The sequence below is a fragment of the Eumetopias jubatus genome, unplaced genomic scaffold (genome assembly GCF_037043125.1).
Source record: "Eumetopias jubatus isolate StellerSeaLion01/CBP00866 unplaced genomic scaffold, mEumJub1_p1.0 scaffold_10, whole genome shotgun sequence".
In the NCBI taxonomy this organism is placed as follows: domain Eukaryota; kingdom Metazoa; phylum Chordata; class Mammalia; order Carnivora; family Otariidae; genus Eumetopias; species Eumetopias jubatus.
Window position 1 is genome coordinate 81,870,656 of NW_028274816.1, and position 13,107 is coordinate 81,883,762.

The 13,107-nt window shown below is 61.5% G+C and overlaps 2 protein-coding genes across 5 annotated transcripts; both read left to right on the forward strand.

The window, feature by feature from the left end:
• Positions 1-640: 640 nt before the first annotated feature.
• On the forward strand, positions 641-1,837 carry PPP1R27 (protein phosphatase 1 regulatory subunit 27). Of its 3 annotated transcripts, none has more exons than XM_088027254.1 (3): positions 641-904; positions 1,055-1,205; positions 1,523-1,837. In XM_088027254.1, exons 1-3 carry the CDS (start codon positions 688-690, stop codon positions 1,644-1,646), a joined length of 492 nt encoding a protein of 163 aa, XP_087883380.1. In that variant the 5' UTR covers positions 641-687; the 3' UTR covers positions 1,647-1,837. The 3 variants fall into 3 exon arrangements, with proteins under 3 accessions (XP_087883380.1, XP_087883381.1, XP_027968564.1); XM_088027255.1 differs by lacking the exon at positions 1,523-1,837 and adding an exon at positions 1,353-1,511; XM_028112763.2 differs by having other exon boundaries at positions 677-959.
• Positions 1,838-2,340: 503 nt separating this feature from the next.
• Positions 2,341-10,883, forward strand: MCRIP1 (MAPK regulated corepressor interacting protein 1). 2 transcript variants are annotated; one of them, XM_028112787.1, is made up of 5 exons: positions 2,341-2,389; positions 8,757-8,812; positions 8,908-9,026; positions 9,684-9,785; positions 9,968-10,883. In XM_028112787.1, the coding sequence occupies exons 2-5, from the start codon at positions 8,805-8,807 to the stop codon at positions 10,030-10,032; spliced, it is 294 nt and encodes a 97-aa protein (XP_027968588.1). In that variant the 5' UTR covers positions 2,341-2,389; positions 8,757-8,804; the 3' UTR covers positions 10,033-10,883. The 2 variants fall into 2 exon arrangements, with proteins under 2 accessions (XP_027968588.1, XP_027968587.1); XM_028112786.2 differs by lacking the exon at positions 2,341-2,389 and adding an exon at positions 4,715-4,919.
• Positions 10,884-13,107: the final 2,224 nt, after the last annotated feature.

Below are 13,107 nucleotides of genomic sequence, written 5' to 3' on the forward strand. Positions count from 1 at the left end.
GCAGAAAGTGGCAGGAGCCTGGAAGCAGGGGAAGGGTGGGCGGCAGGGACATGGGGCTGGAGGGAAACAGGGGCATTGTGGGGAGGGCTTCCTGGTGGGCAGCATGGGCTGGGCAGGTGGGACCGGAGGCATTTATTTAGATTCTAACCCGGGAAATTTCTGAGGAGGAGGGCAGAGTGGCGCAGGCCCGACGGAAGGTGACAAGTGACCAGGAGGGATACAGGTAGGGCAGGGCCTTCTCTGGCATGGTCAGCCCCCTTGCTTTCCAGGAGGTGGAAGCAGCCACCCTCACCAGGCATCGTGGCCTTTTCCCTGAGTTTCCAGGCCTTGGGGAGATGCCTGGGCCCTCCCCACGACCTTGGTACCCACTCGCCTTCCCCATGGGTCCTGTCTTTCTAGTGCTTTCTCCTGCCCTCTGTAAGGCACCTTCTAGGCCCAGCTGTGGGGCAGACAGCAGTGGCCAGGAAGGATCTGACCCCTTTGGCCGGGGCACAGCGACAGGTGGGCTGAAAGATGAGCCACTAAACATGATCCTGAGCGCAGGGCCGGAGCTGCTCCGTTTCAGCCCCTCCCAGCGTGAGCATGACTGCGCAGCTTTAGCTTTATATAGCGCTGTGGGTCCTATATAAGGGGGAAGTGCCCGGTCACGGGGAGCACAGGGGCGGCGGCGGCGCTGGAGGAGACTGCATGCGCTGTCCGATCCAAGCCGGACACGTCCCTTCCCCGAGCAGCAGGGTCCCCACGAGGCGGACCCGCCACAGCACCCAGGATGCCCAGCAGGACCAGCCGCTACGCCCGATACAGCCCACGGCAGCGGCGCAGGCGGCTGCTAGCCGATCGCAGCGTGCGCTTCCCGAACGACGTCCTGTTCTTAGACCACATCCGCCAAGGGGACCTGGAGCAGGTAGGCCGCTTTATCCGGGCTCGGAAAGTCGCCCTGGACACCATCCACCCCTCAGGTGAGTGCCTGTGGGGCCAGCGCAGTGTCTACGGGGTGTCAGGGGAAGGTCTCAGCCTTGACCCCTCCTGCCCTGCTCTGCCTTGCCCTGTGCAGGCCTGGCCGCCCTGCACGAGGCTGTGCTCTCTGGAAACCTGGAGTGTGTGAAGCTGCTGGTCAAATACGGGGCTGACATCCACCAGCGGGACGAGACTGGCTGGACACCCCTGCACATCGCCTGCAGCGACGGATACCCAGACATAGCCAGGTGAGAGGCTTAGGCCAGGGGCTTTGTCCGAAATGCTCTGGCCTCAAGGGGCCTCCAGGATGTGGTCTCCCAAAAGATGGCCCTGGGAGTACAGCTAAGAAAGAACCCTAAGAGCTTCTAGAATCTCCTTTCTGTCCTCTTCCCTAGAGCAAAGTGGAAAAGTCAGCCATTGTTTCTGGAGGATCAGATTTCCTCCTCTTCACCCCTCCTGGAAAATTTTTAAAAAAGGTGTACCTCCGGACTCCAGCCTGCAACCCTGGGGTTGGGGTGAGAGCACCCTCCGGGCCACCTCCCCACTGCCAACCTTTGCACCCCAGGTACCTCATTTCCCTGGGGGCCGACAGAGACGCAGCCAACGACAATGGAGACCTGCCCTCAGACCTCATCGACCCAGACTTCAAGGACCTGGTGGAGCTCTTCCAAGGGACCAAGATGGACTGAGCCCAGCCCTGCCCTCCCAGGGCTCTGGCCCTCCCTAGAGAAGTTGGGTGCCCACCTCCCCCAGGCGCTTGCACCTGCCCTATCGGTCCGGCCAGGACCCCCGTACCTGGGCACAACCCCCACCCCGCACACTTCTGGCCTGGCTTTTTCTTCAGGTGAATTTTTTATTGTAACACTTTTTACTTTTTCAATAAACGTCATTCCCTAGCCCCTGGTGGTAGCCTGATTACTGGGGACGGGACGGTGCCAGTTCCCCCGCTTCCGGTGGTCAGCAGGCCCTGCTATCCATGCCAGGCTTGGGGGTCCAGGGGACAGCGCCAGCGCAGCGAGCCAGAATCTCGGGGCTCCCGGCTCTGAGGTCTCCGACCGCGCCAGCCCCGGACCCCCAGGACCCCGCCGTCCCCAGGCCCTCAGCTGCGCTCCCCGGGGCTCCGCAACCCCAGACACCGCCGCTTCCGGACCCCACCCCGCTGCCCCCGCGCCCCCTGCCCCCGGGCTGCTCGGACCCCGCCGGCCCGGCCCCCTCCCTACTCCGCGTCACGCCGGCCCAGCGCAACCCGGGGCGCGGGCACCGCAACCCACCCCACCGGCCTCGGGCCCCGCCCCCCGAGACCCCGCCCCCGCCGGCATGCGCGCGCCGGCCGTCACGTGGCCCTCACGCTCCCCGCGCCTGCGCCCGCTGCGGTGACGTCACTTCCGGCCGGGCCCCTGCTGGCGGCGGCGGCGGTGGCAGAGCGGGCGAGGTGAGGCGAGCGCGGGGGCGGGGGCGGGGGCGGGGGCGAGGGCGGGGGCGGGGCGGGCGCGGCCGGGATCCGCCCTGGCGCGGCGGCGGGCGAGGGGAGGGCCCGGGCGGGGTCGCGGAGGGCCGGGGGCGTGCGACCCGCTCGGTCCGCCGCGCCCGAGCCCCTGGGCCTGCTGCGGGGCGCGCATCCCGCCGCGGAGGGTGCGGCGAGGAGGGGGCGTGGGGACGTGGCGGGGCCGGTCCGCGCCGGGCCTGGGGACCGGGCGCCCCATGTCCCCCGGGGCGTTGGGCTGGGAAGGAGCAACGAGGGGCCCGCCCTTTTCAGTCTCTGAAGCAGCCGCCGCGGAGGTGGACAAATGTCCTGCGTTCCCCGTTTTCCAAAGGGAACGTTCCTGGGGCTGCTTCTTGGCTCTTGGAATGCAGCTGGCCAGGCCCCCCCCCCCCCGCAGTTTTTCCTTCTTTCCGTTATCCAGCCTTTCCCACAGTCCCCGGCCCCGCAGGCCAGGTGGTGCGGGGCTAGGTGCAGGGTGGAAAGGGGGTAAGATGGGCCCGGCCCTCAGGGAGCTAGCTCACTGGGCTGCAGGACCTGATTCCGCCCACGGGCGCTGCCACCGTTGGTGGTGGACAGAGTGCCACCAAGGCGTGCAGGGCCGACGGGGTGGAAGCCGCGCGCGCGCGCGCGCGTGTGTGTGTGTGTGTGTGTGTGTGTGTTCTGTTTCTAATTACAAAAGCAACCTGGGTTGTGACAAAGTTCAGGGGGTATGGAGGGGTGCACGTCCTGTCCTCGGGCCAGCCCCAGGTCGGCTTTCAAGAACAGGTGGTCTTTTAGCTGAATCCCAAGGATGAGTAAGACCCTACTGGGCGGAGCGGACACCTTGAGCAAGGGCCCCTGAGTGGGCAGTGGGGAGCGGCGAATGAGTTCTGGGTAGGGAGCTTTTAGAGAGGGGTGGGGGTGGGGAGGAAAAGTACAGGAGCCCTGTCCGGCAGGACATAAGCTTGAATCGGGGTGAGCTGAGGGGATGGTGAGCTTTCTGGGCCCGGTGGTGACGGGTGCGCGCGCTCAGGGCTGTTGCTTGGAATGGGAGCTGCTGCCGTCAGCCAGGAAGGAGGGAGAGGGTGCAGGGCTTAGAGGTTTTGCCCCGGGGGTCTTCAGGGGAATGCCCCTGTTGGGTATCCAGTACTGCAGTATTCTGGCACCTGCTTGGATAGTAGATTATTTTCTAGAAGTCTTAATGGCTGAAACTGTTGAGTACCACAAAGACACAGAGTATCATGGGAAAGTGGAATCTAAGAAAACATGAGTATCAGAGATTCCAAAGGAATGCAGAATGACCGCCATTTGCATCATTGATTCTACCTCCAGAATACTCATTGTCACTTTTCTGAACAAGAGTGTCCTTTCCTCTCCTGTTCTTAGGCATATGGCTGTGTGTTGGGAAAGAGTCTGAGACTGGGGGATTGACGGCTGGGCTTCGGGTCCTCCCATGCCCTGCCTCCCCCCAGGAGGTCTCGGAAAGTCCTCGGTTCCCGTGCAAGAGCAAGGTTCAAACCTTATCCATCCCGAGAGACTGCCTCCTTGTCTTAGCAGAACCACATTGATGTCAGGGCTGTCCAGGGACCTGCCAAAGGGTGCCAGCAAGGGCATCGGTGGGCTCTGGGGTGCTCAGGTCAGCTGAGCTGTCTGGGCCTGGCCCTGCCTGCTGTGGCCCTGGAGGCCCAGATCCTGGGAGTCACTGGGGCTTCAGACCCTCCTTTGCTGGATGGCAACTGCTTGCTGGTGGCACTGCTGCCTTTTCACACGTCCTGGACATTCCTGGGCCTCCACCTCCATGTGAATGGGCTGCCTGTGCATTTGGGGTGCCCAGCACTGTCCTAGACCGTGCTTCTCCCAGAAGTGCCCAGTGAGCGTTCTTGGGGGGCACCTTTGGCTTAGGTGAGTACTCTGAGGCCCAGAGAGGGAAGGAATTTCCCTGGGGGCAGCAGAGCAAGGATGGATGACCTCCAGCCACAGAATGGTTCTGGACCCTGCCGTGTGCCTAGCACGTAGCCACCAGCTGCTGTGAGCTCGATAGCCGTGGACAAGGGTCAAGCCCTGCAGAGTGCACAGCACGAGGGCAGCAAGTGGTTCTCTGTGGTGACAGCAGCTGGCAGAGGTGGTTCTGATTCAGAGTGTTTGGGGGTGGGCTGCGGCCCAGCAGTCAGACACACCTGAAGGGATAGATTGGGCCAGACTGAGGGCTTGATTGCATTAGAGGGTCCAGGGTGTGCAGAGCGGGGGAATTACTTGGGGAGGGGTGTCAGGACTGGGGTAGGGGGATGGTGGTCGGACAGGGGGTGGCTGGAAATGGGAAGAGGTAGCTGGAGAGCACATTGGAGGCTCTGGGAAGGATGGCCCTGGGCTTGCCGACGGTGGGATCGTGGGCTGAGGGGAGACCGTCGTTGCGTCATTAGACCTGAGGCACCAGTGACTGAGCTGCCCTTCACATCATGGTCACCAAGACTGGAAAGATGTTGCAAACGTCAACATGCTGGTAATTGCCAGATGCGAACCTATTACTTTTTTTTTTCTTTTTAAGATTTTATTTATTTATTTGACAGAGACCCAGCGAGAGAGGGAACACAGGTAGGGGGAGCAGCAGAGGGAGAAGCAGGCTTCCCGTCGGGCAGGGAGCCCGATGCGGGGCTCGATCCCAGGACCCCGGGATCATGACCTGAGCCGAAGGCAGACGCCCAACGACTGAGCCACCCAGGCGCCCCAGAGCTGAGGAAATAATTGTGCCTCTAGTCCTTGTGAACAGAAGAGGGAAAGCAAATGAGAGAAAGAAGGGAGGTGGTTTAGGAAGTGGGGAAGGCCAAGTACTCTTTGACTGGGGCCTCCTGCCTGCCCTCCCCTAGGCTGCTGCCCCTGCCCCTCGTCTGTGCACCAGGTCGCCGTCCTGCTGGAACTGGAGGCTCCGTGGTCCTCCATGGCTCGGCCTGTCTTGCTAGGTGTCCGTGGCCCTGCTCAGCACTTTCCCCCGGCAGTAAACATGCTCAGATGTGCCTCTGCTTCGGCAGACGTGCCCCGTGGTCAGCCCGGCCTCATGCCTCCCTCCACAGCTGCTCCTCCCAGACAGGCAGAGCTTGGCTGACTGCCCCCTTCCTCCCTTTCCTCCACCGACACCCTTCCTGCCGAGGTCAGTGGAAGTTTTGTCACGTTGGTCCAGTGGCCGCTCAGGTCCCCTTAGATTTCTCCCGTTGGAGCCTCTGTGGTTGGTCTTCTGCTGGGGTTTGCTCCCAGTGCACCTGTGCCCCCAGCTTCCATCCTCTGTCCTTTCGGGTCCGCTCCTTTTGCTCAGCCTCGGTGCTGTGATTCGCCTGTTCTTGCCGTGGCTCGTGCTCCCAGCTGAGTTGTCTTCGGTGGCAGGAGCGGGCTCGACATACACCCCCTTCTTTAGCGGCTCTTCCTTTGGGGGCTCCTCTGGCCACTCCCGCTCCCCTCCCAGTGGCTGCATGGCTCTTGTCTCGGGCACGTACCCGGGACTGGGATGGCTGTCACTGTCGGGGGGTGCGTATGGATTGCTTTTTTTTTTTTTTTTAAAGATTTTATTTATTCATTTGAGACAAAGAGATAGAGAGAGAGAGAGAGAGAGCACGAGCAGGGAGAGAGGCAGAGGGAGAGGGAGAAGCAGGCCCCCCACTGAGCCAGGAGCCTGATGTGGGGCTCGATCCCAGGACCCCGGGATCATGACCTGGGCCGAAGGCAGACGCTTAACCATCTGAGCCACCCAGGTGCCCCTGGATTGCTTTTTTTAATGGAAACTTTTTTTGGCCTCAGGATTTTGGAGTCCCAATCACCATAGGAGGTGAGGAGGGTGAGTGAGTGGCAGGTCACTGTCCCTTCTGTCAAGCAGCAGGCCTCTGGCCTCTCAGGAGGCTTCTTCAGGAGAAGTTCCTGGTGCCGCCGAGTCCTGCCAGGTGGTGGGGTCTCGTGGGGGTGGGGCCGGCACAAGATGTTGGAGATAAAGGCCCAGGGGAGCGAGGCTGAGCGGACCGTTTTCTCCAGTCTGGGAAGACAGGTTGGTAGGACACAGGCCATAGCAGTCGGCCTGGTGCGGTATGACCTTCTGCTGGGAAAGGAGGCAGAAGGTGGCTCCTTTTCAAAATGTCATTTTATTTGTTCTTCAGGCCCCCAGGCTGTGAAAAGCTGCTGAATGTGTGATGTGAAGTCGCTTCCCTGTCCAGTTTGTCCAGGGTACCAGAAACCTTTACTGAAGTAGGATGTCCATACGGGAGGGCCTTTGTTGACACATGCACAGGCCTGGGACAGGGACTTCATCATGCTGCTGGTTTAGGCAGGAAGCCCCGTGGGCAGCGGGTCTGGGTCCTCCGTGTGGGGACCGAGTGCTCTCTGGGTCCGGGGCTTAGGTCACAGGCACGGCTCCTGCAGGCTGGCTACTCTGGGGCCAGCCCAGGTTAGGCCTTGGGTCTGCAGAGACAGAGAGGAGAAGGTGAGGTGTCCATGTGTGTGCAGGCAGGGTGACGGGAGCCGAGAAGGGGTGAACACCTGAGTCAGCCAGAGAGGATGAGCGGGGGACCCTAAGACGAGGCCACGTGCCCACAAAGGCCGGGTGATGCCCGGAGGCTGCCCTGAGGGGAGAGGCCCACAGCAGGGCGGGTGAGGTGGGGAGGGCAGGTGCCCTGCAGCAGGGGCCTCTGGATTGAGGAAGACAAACTGCAGGAGGACTAAGAGCACCTGGGCAGGAGGAGAGGCAGGCCTGGCTGAGGGCAGGCGAGGGCTGGCCGGTCCTCCTGGTTCCTCCAGCCTGTCACGTGTCACGTAACTGGAGCTTTCTACCTTGCCCCACTGCTGACAGCCCTTTGAGTTTCCCAGGGTGTCCTTAGGCCTTTCCCCTGCCTGAGTTTTCGGGGGGCTGACGTCTGGGAAAGAGGACCATGGGCAGTGAGACCCCTGAGTCCAAGGAAAGAGAAGTCCCTTTGTGAGGGGCTGGGCTTCTGCAGGGTGGGGTGGGGTGAGACATGGGCTGCTGTGTGTCTTCCAGGAAGCTGGTTTTATGCTCTTCTGTGCTTCTCGTCTTGCTGCCTGGGCTTGTGTTTACCTGTGCAGGTGTTCAAAGGCTGGATCCCTGATGACATGACTGAATAAACCAGAGAGCAAGGACCCACAGCAGCCCACCCTTCTGGCCCTCTGGGAAGGGCTGCACCTTCATGCTCTGGGTTCCAGGAGGGAGGGGGAAAGAGACTCTTGTGCTCAAGACGTCTCTCCCACTGCCCCCAGTACCTGGGGTCGTCTGTTCTGGGGCCAGGCCAGGCGTGGGATTGGCCCCATGTAGGCGGCTTCCTTACTCTGTGCTCTCTTGTTAGCCAGAGAGAGGGGACACCGTTCCCTAGCTGGTTTGAGACTGAGCCTAAAAATACCGACCCCCAGGACACCTGGGTGGCTCCGTTTTTATGCGTCTGCCTTCAACTCAGGTCATGATCCCAGAGTCCTGGGATCAAGCCCCACATCAAGCTCTCTGCTTAATGGGGAGCCTGCTTCTCCCTCTCCCTTTGCCTGCCACTCTTCCTGCTTCTGCTCTTTTTCTGACAAGTAAGTAAATAAATAAAATCTTAAAATGAAAAAAAAAATTCTGACCCCCCCCCCCCCAAGGGCTACAAAATCTGAGCTGACAGAGAGGCTGTAAACAGGCAGCACCCTGAGGTCTTGGTGCCTGGGTCAGGCCCAGGAGCTTCTTCCAGGCTCACACTTTTCGCTAGCCTCCTGCCCTGTTGGGTCCTATCCAGGGCCCTGACTCGCTTGTGCCCTGGCCTCTGGGACCAGGAAGCTGGGCAGGTTCCCTGCACCCCCTGGGCCTCATGCTCTTTTGGGCTCCTGACCATGAAGCCCATCCCTGTTTTACAGATGGGAACCAGGCTCAGTGGAGACAGCACGCCAGGCCCTGCAGGCAGGAAGGGCAGAGTCAGCGTTCACTGGGGTCGCTGCAGCTCTCCCCTGCAGACCCAGACTTCCCTGAGAGGTGTTCATGGCTCTGGAAAGGGAATCTGGGCATTGCTGCTGGCGCCATCCCAAGCCACCTGACTTGGGGGGAAAGGGGCTCCCTGGGTGGCGGTGGTCCAGGGGCTGGGGGCTGCCTGGAACGAAGGTGCTCTGAGTTCAGGGGCAGGTTGCTGGCCCCCAGCCTCCATCTGGTTGACTGCCCGGATTGTGGCTGGGCCTCACCCCCGAGGGGATCCCGGGTAGGCAGTGAGCCCACAGCAGTTTGGCATCAGCCTGTGGGAGCAGGTGGGCCCCACACCCCTTCCCACTCTGAAGCCCCCACGGAGAGGGTGACTCTGTCACACTCCCAGGGTCTGGGCTTCCCTTTTAGAGGCCGAGGGGACCCGCCAGTGGAGCGCAAGGACCAGACACTCCCGCAATGACCAGGTGGGTCTTGGGCGGTGGAGTGGCCTCCCCCGGGGGGCAGGGGGTGGGCCCCACTCTGTCCCCAGCCCTTCCTTACCTGCTGGGCCCCCTCCCAGTTCCCCTGTCTCCAGAGTCGTCTACAACGGCAAGAGGAACAGTAGCCCTCGCTCTCCCCCCAGCAGCAGTGAGATCTTCACCCCGGCCCATGAGGAGAATGTGCGCTTCATTTACGAAGGTACGTGGGGCACCCCCAGGCAAGACTGGGGCTCCGAGAAACTCCCCGGAGCCCCCTTCCTGCCGTTCCAGGGTATAGGCTCTCCCCCCACCTTTAGGGGCTGTGTCTGGTGAGGAGGCCCGGTTCTGGTCATGGGGGGCAGGCAGGTCCGAGGGGAGGAAGCATCGGAGCGGGTCAGGTTGACTCCAGGGCGGGGAACCGCTGTGGAAGACGGGACGGTGATGCGCTCCGGGAGGGCCCGGGCGTGTCGAGAGGTGGCGTGGCCGGTGGGCTGCGTGAGCACGCGTGCACCCTTGTCCGCGAGTGACACGTGTGCCCGGAGGTGGGAAGGGTGGGGCGCCTGAGCAGAGGATCGAGAGCTGATGGGTCCCGTGTGTTTCTGTGAGTGCAGCCCTGGTCATCGTACAGACGAGGGCAGGCCTGCTGGGAGCCAAGTTGGGGGGGCAGAGAGCAGACATGGCTTGCCCTGAGGACAGCCTCAGGTCAGGAGCAGGCCGGGTGGGGGCTGAAAGCCGTGAAGGAGGGGGCTGGGGCCAGGGGGAGGGGCTACCGGGACGCTCTGAGGGCTGGGGCGGGGTGAGGGCACTGACCCCTCGGACTCTGCCCGGCTACCCAGCCGTGCTGGGGGCTCTGAGGCCACCCCCTTGTTTTTCGCAGCCTGGCAGGGCGTGGAGCGAGATCTGCGGAGCCAGATGTCAGGCAGCGAGCGGGGCCTGGTGGAGGAGTATGTGGAGAAGGTCCCTAACCCCAGTCTGAAGAGTGAGTAGAGGAGATGACTTAGGAGGGAGGGGCTGGCCGGGGGGGGGGGGGGGGGTGGAGGGCTGGAAGGCAGTGTGGCAGATTGGATCAGGTCCCAGGGCTTCCTGGGGCAGGTGCGGGACGGGGGGCCCAGACCTTGCCTCTCCATCCATGCCACCACTGACCGCTCTGTCCCCTGACAGCCTTCAAGCCCATCGACCTGAGTGATCTGAAGCGCCGGAACACGCCGGACGCCAAGAAGTCCTGAAGCGTGTGGTGTCCCTCCCCTGGCCTCTGGGAGACCCAGGCGCCGCCTGATGTTGGTCTCCTGCGGGTTTGGCTCCTGGGAGGGGGAGGGGCTGTAAACCCCAGGACCAGGAGGGGCATGATTGATGGCCAGGGCCTGCCCTTCCTCCCCGAGCCCCCTCCTTTCTTCTCAGGGGGTCTCAAGCTGCCCTGTCACTGGGGGTAGGGGGGCCTGGGCCCTACCAGCCCCTGCTCCCCCCCCGGAGTTGCATCTCTGGAGCACCTGCTCTGCCTGCCCCCACCCCAGGGCCTTGACTGACTCCTTTCCACTTCCCACCACCTTCCATTGCCTCCCCCCCAGCCCCTGACCCCCCCCCCAGCCACTTCCAAGGTCAGGAGGGAGACAAGGGAGCCTCTGCTGTCTCCCAGGCTGGTGGCACTGGGCTTGTCCGTGAGGTGGCCAGGAGGCAGGACGAGGGTGGCCCCTCTCATACCTGTTGTGTATCCCCCACCAAGCCTTGCTGCTTTTCTGGGCTGGACACCTTGGGGAGCATCTAATCCTTCACCCCGTTGTCCAGCCTGGCCCCTTCCTTCCCTGCATCAGCTTCGGGATGGCACCAGCTCTCCAGGCCTGGGATGCCACTGAGCACCCCCTCACAAAGGGTCTTGGGCAACCAGGCCTAGCCCCTTGCTCTCTGCGGCCCTGTGGCCACAGCAGTCCCCTCGGGCGGGGGCATGAGGCCGACCCTGGCCCTGTACCATGTGCTGGGATGGTCACCAGGGTCCCCTTTCCTTCCCGTGCCCTCTAAAACGCAAGTGTCTGTGACTGGAGCCCAAGGACCAGTGAATAAAGGCAGGTGGTGTTGGATTGGCCCCTTGGTCTTTCAGGCCTCTGTCCCGGCAGCCTACACGGGGCTGAAGATCCAAGGTCAGACCCCTGAACCCAGAAATTCCGTCAGATCCCTGGGTTCCTGGAGCGGGGCTCAGGCCTTGGGGTGGGGGGTGCAGTGGGAGGTGGAGTTGGGGGTTTCTGGAGGAGAGAGGCTGAGGTGGCTCTCCTTTAGGGGACCATTGCCTTAGGGGTGGGGGCCCTGGAGGCAGTAGCCTCCCTCTGCAGCCCTGGACCTACACACTGAACCGGGGGGGGGGGGGGTCGTGGCTTCTCCGCCGTTCAGATGAAGGGGTGGCCGCTGGGCCCTGGGAGAGACCCGAGTGCACTTGACCTTCAAACCTGGAAAGCCCTGGTAGGCCAGGCCCAGAGACGCCAAACTGGAATTTATTTTGGGAACATCCTTTCCTGGAAGAGTATTCTGGGGCTTACAGGTGACTTCAGGAGGCGTCTTCCTCTGGGGGGTGCTCCCCAGGAACAGGGCACGGGAAGGACAGGTCAGGTAATAAGCAGCCGCCTTGGCTCGCTGCCAGCGGGTGCTGGTGATGGCAAGGCCCTGAGCCAAGTCTCTAATCACGTGGCCTTATTTGCTCCCCGGGGACCTGCGGCGTGTTTTGCCGAGGCGTTTGAATGCCCCCAGCTACCCTCCCTCTCCCCCTGCACTAGCGGTGACACCCGTGGACCTGTCCACCCAGCCACCGCTGTGGGTGGACCACAGGAGATCCCTCAAAGGGTTTTCACTCAGTGTCCCGCCAACTTAGCTTTTGTGTGAAATGGAGGCCCTTGGCTTGTGGTCTTTCTGGTCTTTCTGCCGAGACCACCTGGGGGGGTGGGAATGTGGTGAAGAGGCCACCTGCTAGGAGGGAGGGTGGAGCTCAGATGGCACTGGAGGTGGAGGCTCTGGGAGCAGGAAATGAGCGGGGCTGGGGGTGGATGGAGCCATGCTGGCTGGGCAGGGAGCCGTTCCTTCCCTAATTTGGGGTCCATGTGTCCCATTTGGAGATTTTGCCTAGTGGGTGAGGACTCTGAGCGGTCATAAAGGGGGTCTCGGGCCAGGGGGAGGGGGCAGAAATGGGATTGGGGGATGCTAGCTAGTAGGGGGGTCCTTCCGGTTGCTCTGGCCCAGCTCTCAGATGGGCGTGGGCCCTCTGGTCTGAGCCCCAGCTGTGCTGCCTGCCCCTCCCCATCCGAGGCCCTGGGGATCTTCCTACAAGTGGCTGGAGACCCCTTACCTCTGCTACAGTGAGGGCAGTGAGCATCTTGATGGAACAGGGATGCTTCCATTACTCCATCACATTGTAGTCTGCACATGTGCACATCCCTAGTTCATTCAGTGTCGGTAACTCTGTGGGGCAAGTTTTATTACCCTACATTTACCTCTTTTCGGAGGCTGGCCTTATTCAAATTTTAGGCTTTTAATTTTATCAAAATTTTGATTTAGTAAATACCACGCACTCTGAGCATGTTTATGTGTATTGAGCATGAGCAGTAATCTCCAAACTTTTAATACCCAGCCCATGTTCCCCTTAACATCTGATTATATGCTATGTGGGTTGTGGACTCAGGATGGGAAGGCAGAGTGTATCTGCTGCGCCTGTGTGACCTGTCCCTTAAGTCTTACTTCCCTTCCCCCCATTTATGTATTGAAGACCCCTTGGGTGCTTCAAGATGGAGTTTCCTGCATTCTGGATTTGGCTGGTCACTTCCTTCTGTTAGCAGGCTCCTCTGTCCCCTACATTTCGTTAAGCTGAAGTGAGATACGGAGGCTGGATGGGATGTAAAATGATTGCTCTGGCTACTGGTTTGGGAACAGGCTGCAGGCAGATGCAGGGTAGAAAGCAGACCTATGGGGCTACCTCAGTGAACTCTAGGAAGCTCAGTGGGGGGCATGTAAGGAGCTCTATGTGGACGTGTGGAATTGGAGGGGTTGCACGGGAAGATGAGTCTAAAGCATGGGTTTGGGAGGGCCACAGGGGCCGGAGATAAGACTGGGAAGTCACCTAAGATATTGATAGTTTTCACCTCCCGATAAGGGAGGGGGGGGCCTGATCCCTGGGCGCTGCAGTCAAGGAGGGGAGGAGGTAGCAGGAAAAAAGGGGCTGAGCAGTGGAAAGTGAGGTCAGAGAAAAAGCAAGCAGGGGGCTGGGGGGAGGGGGACCTGGGGCTGAGGGCTGCCAAGGTGTCCAGGAAGAGGTGGAGGTCAGAGTG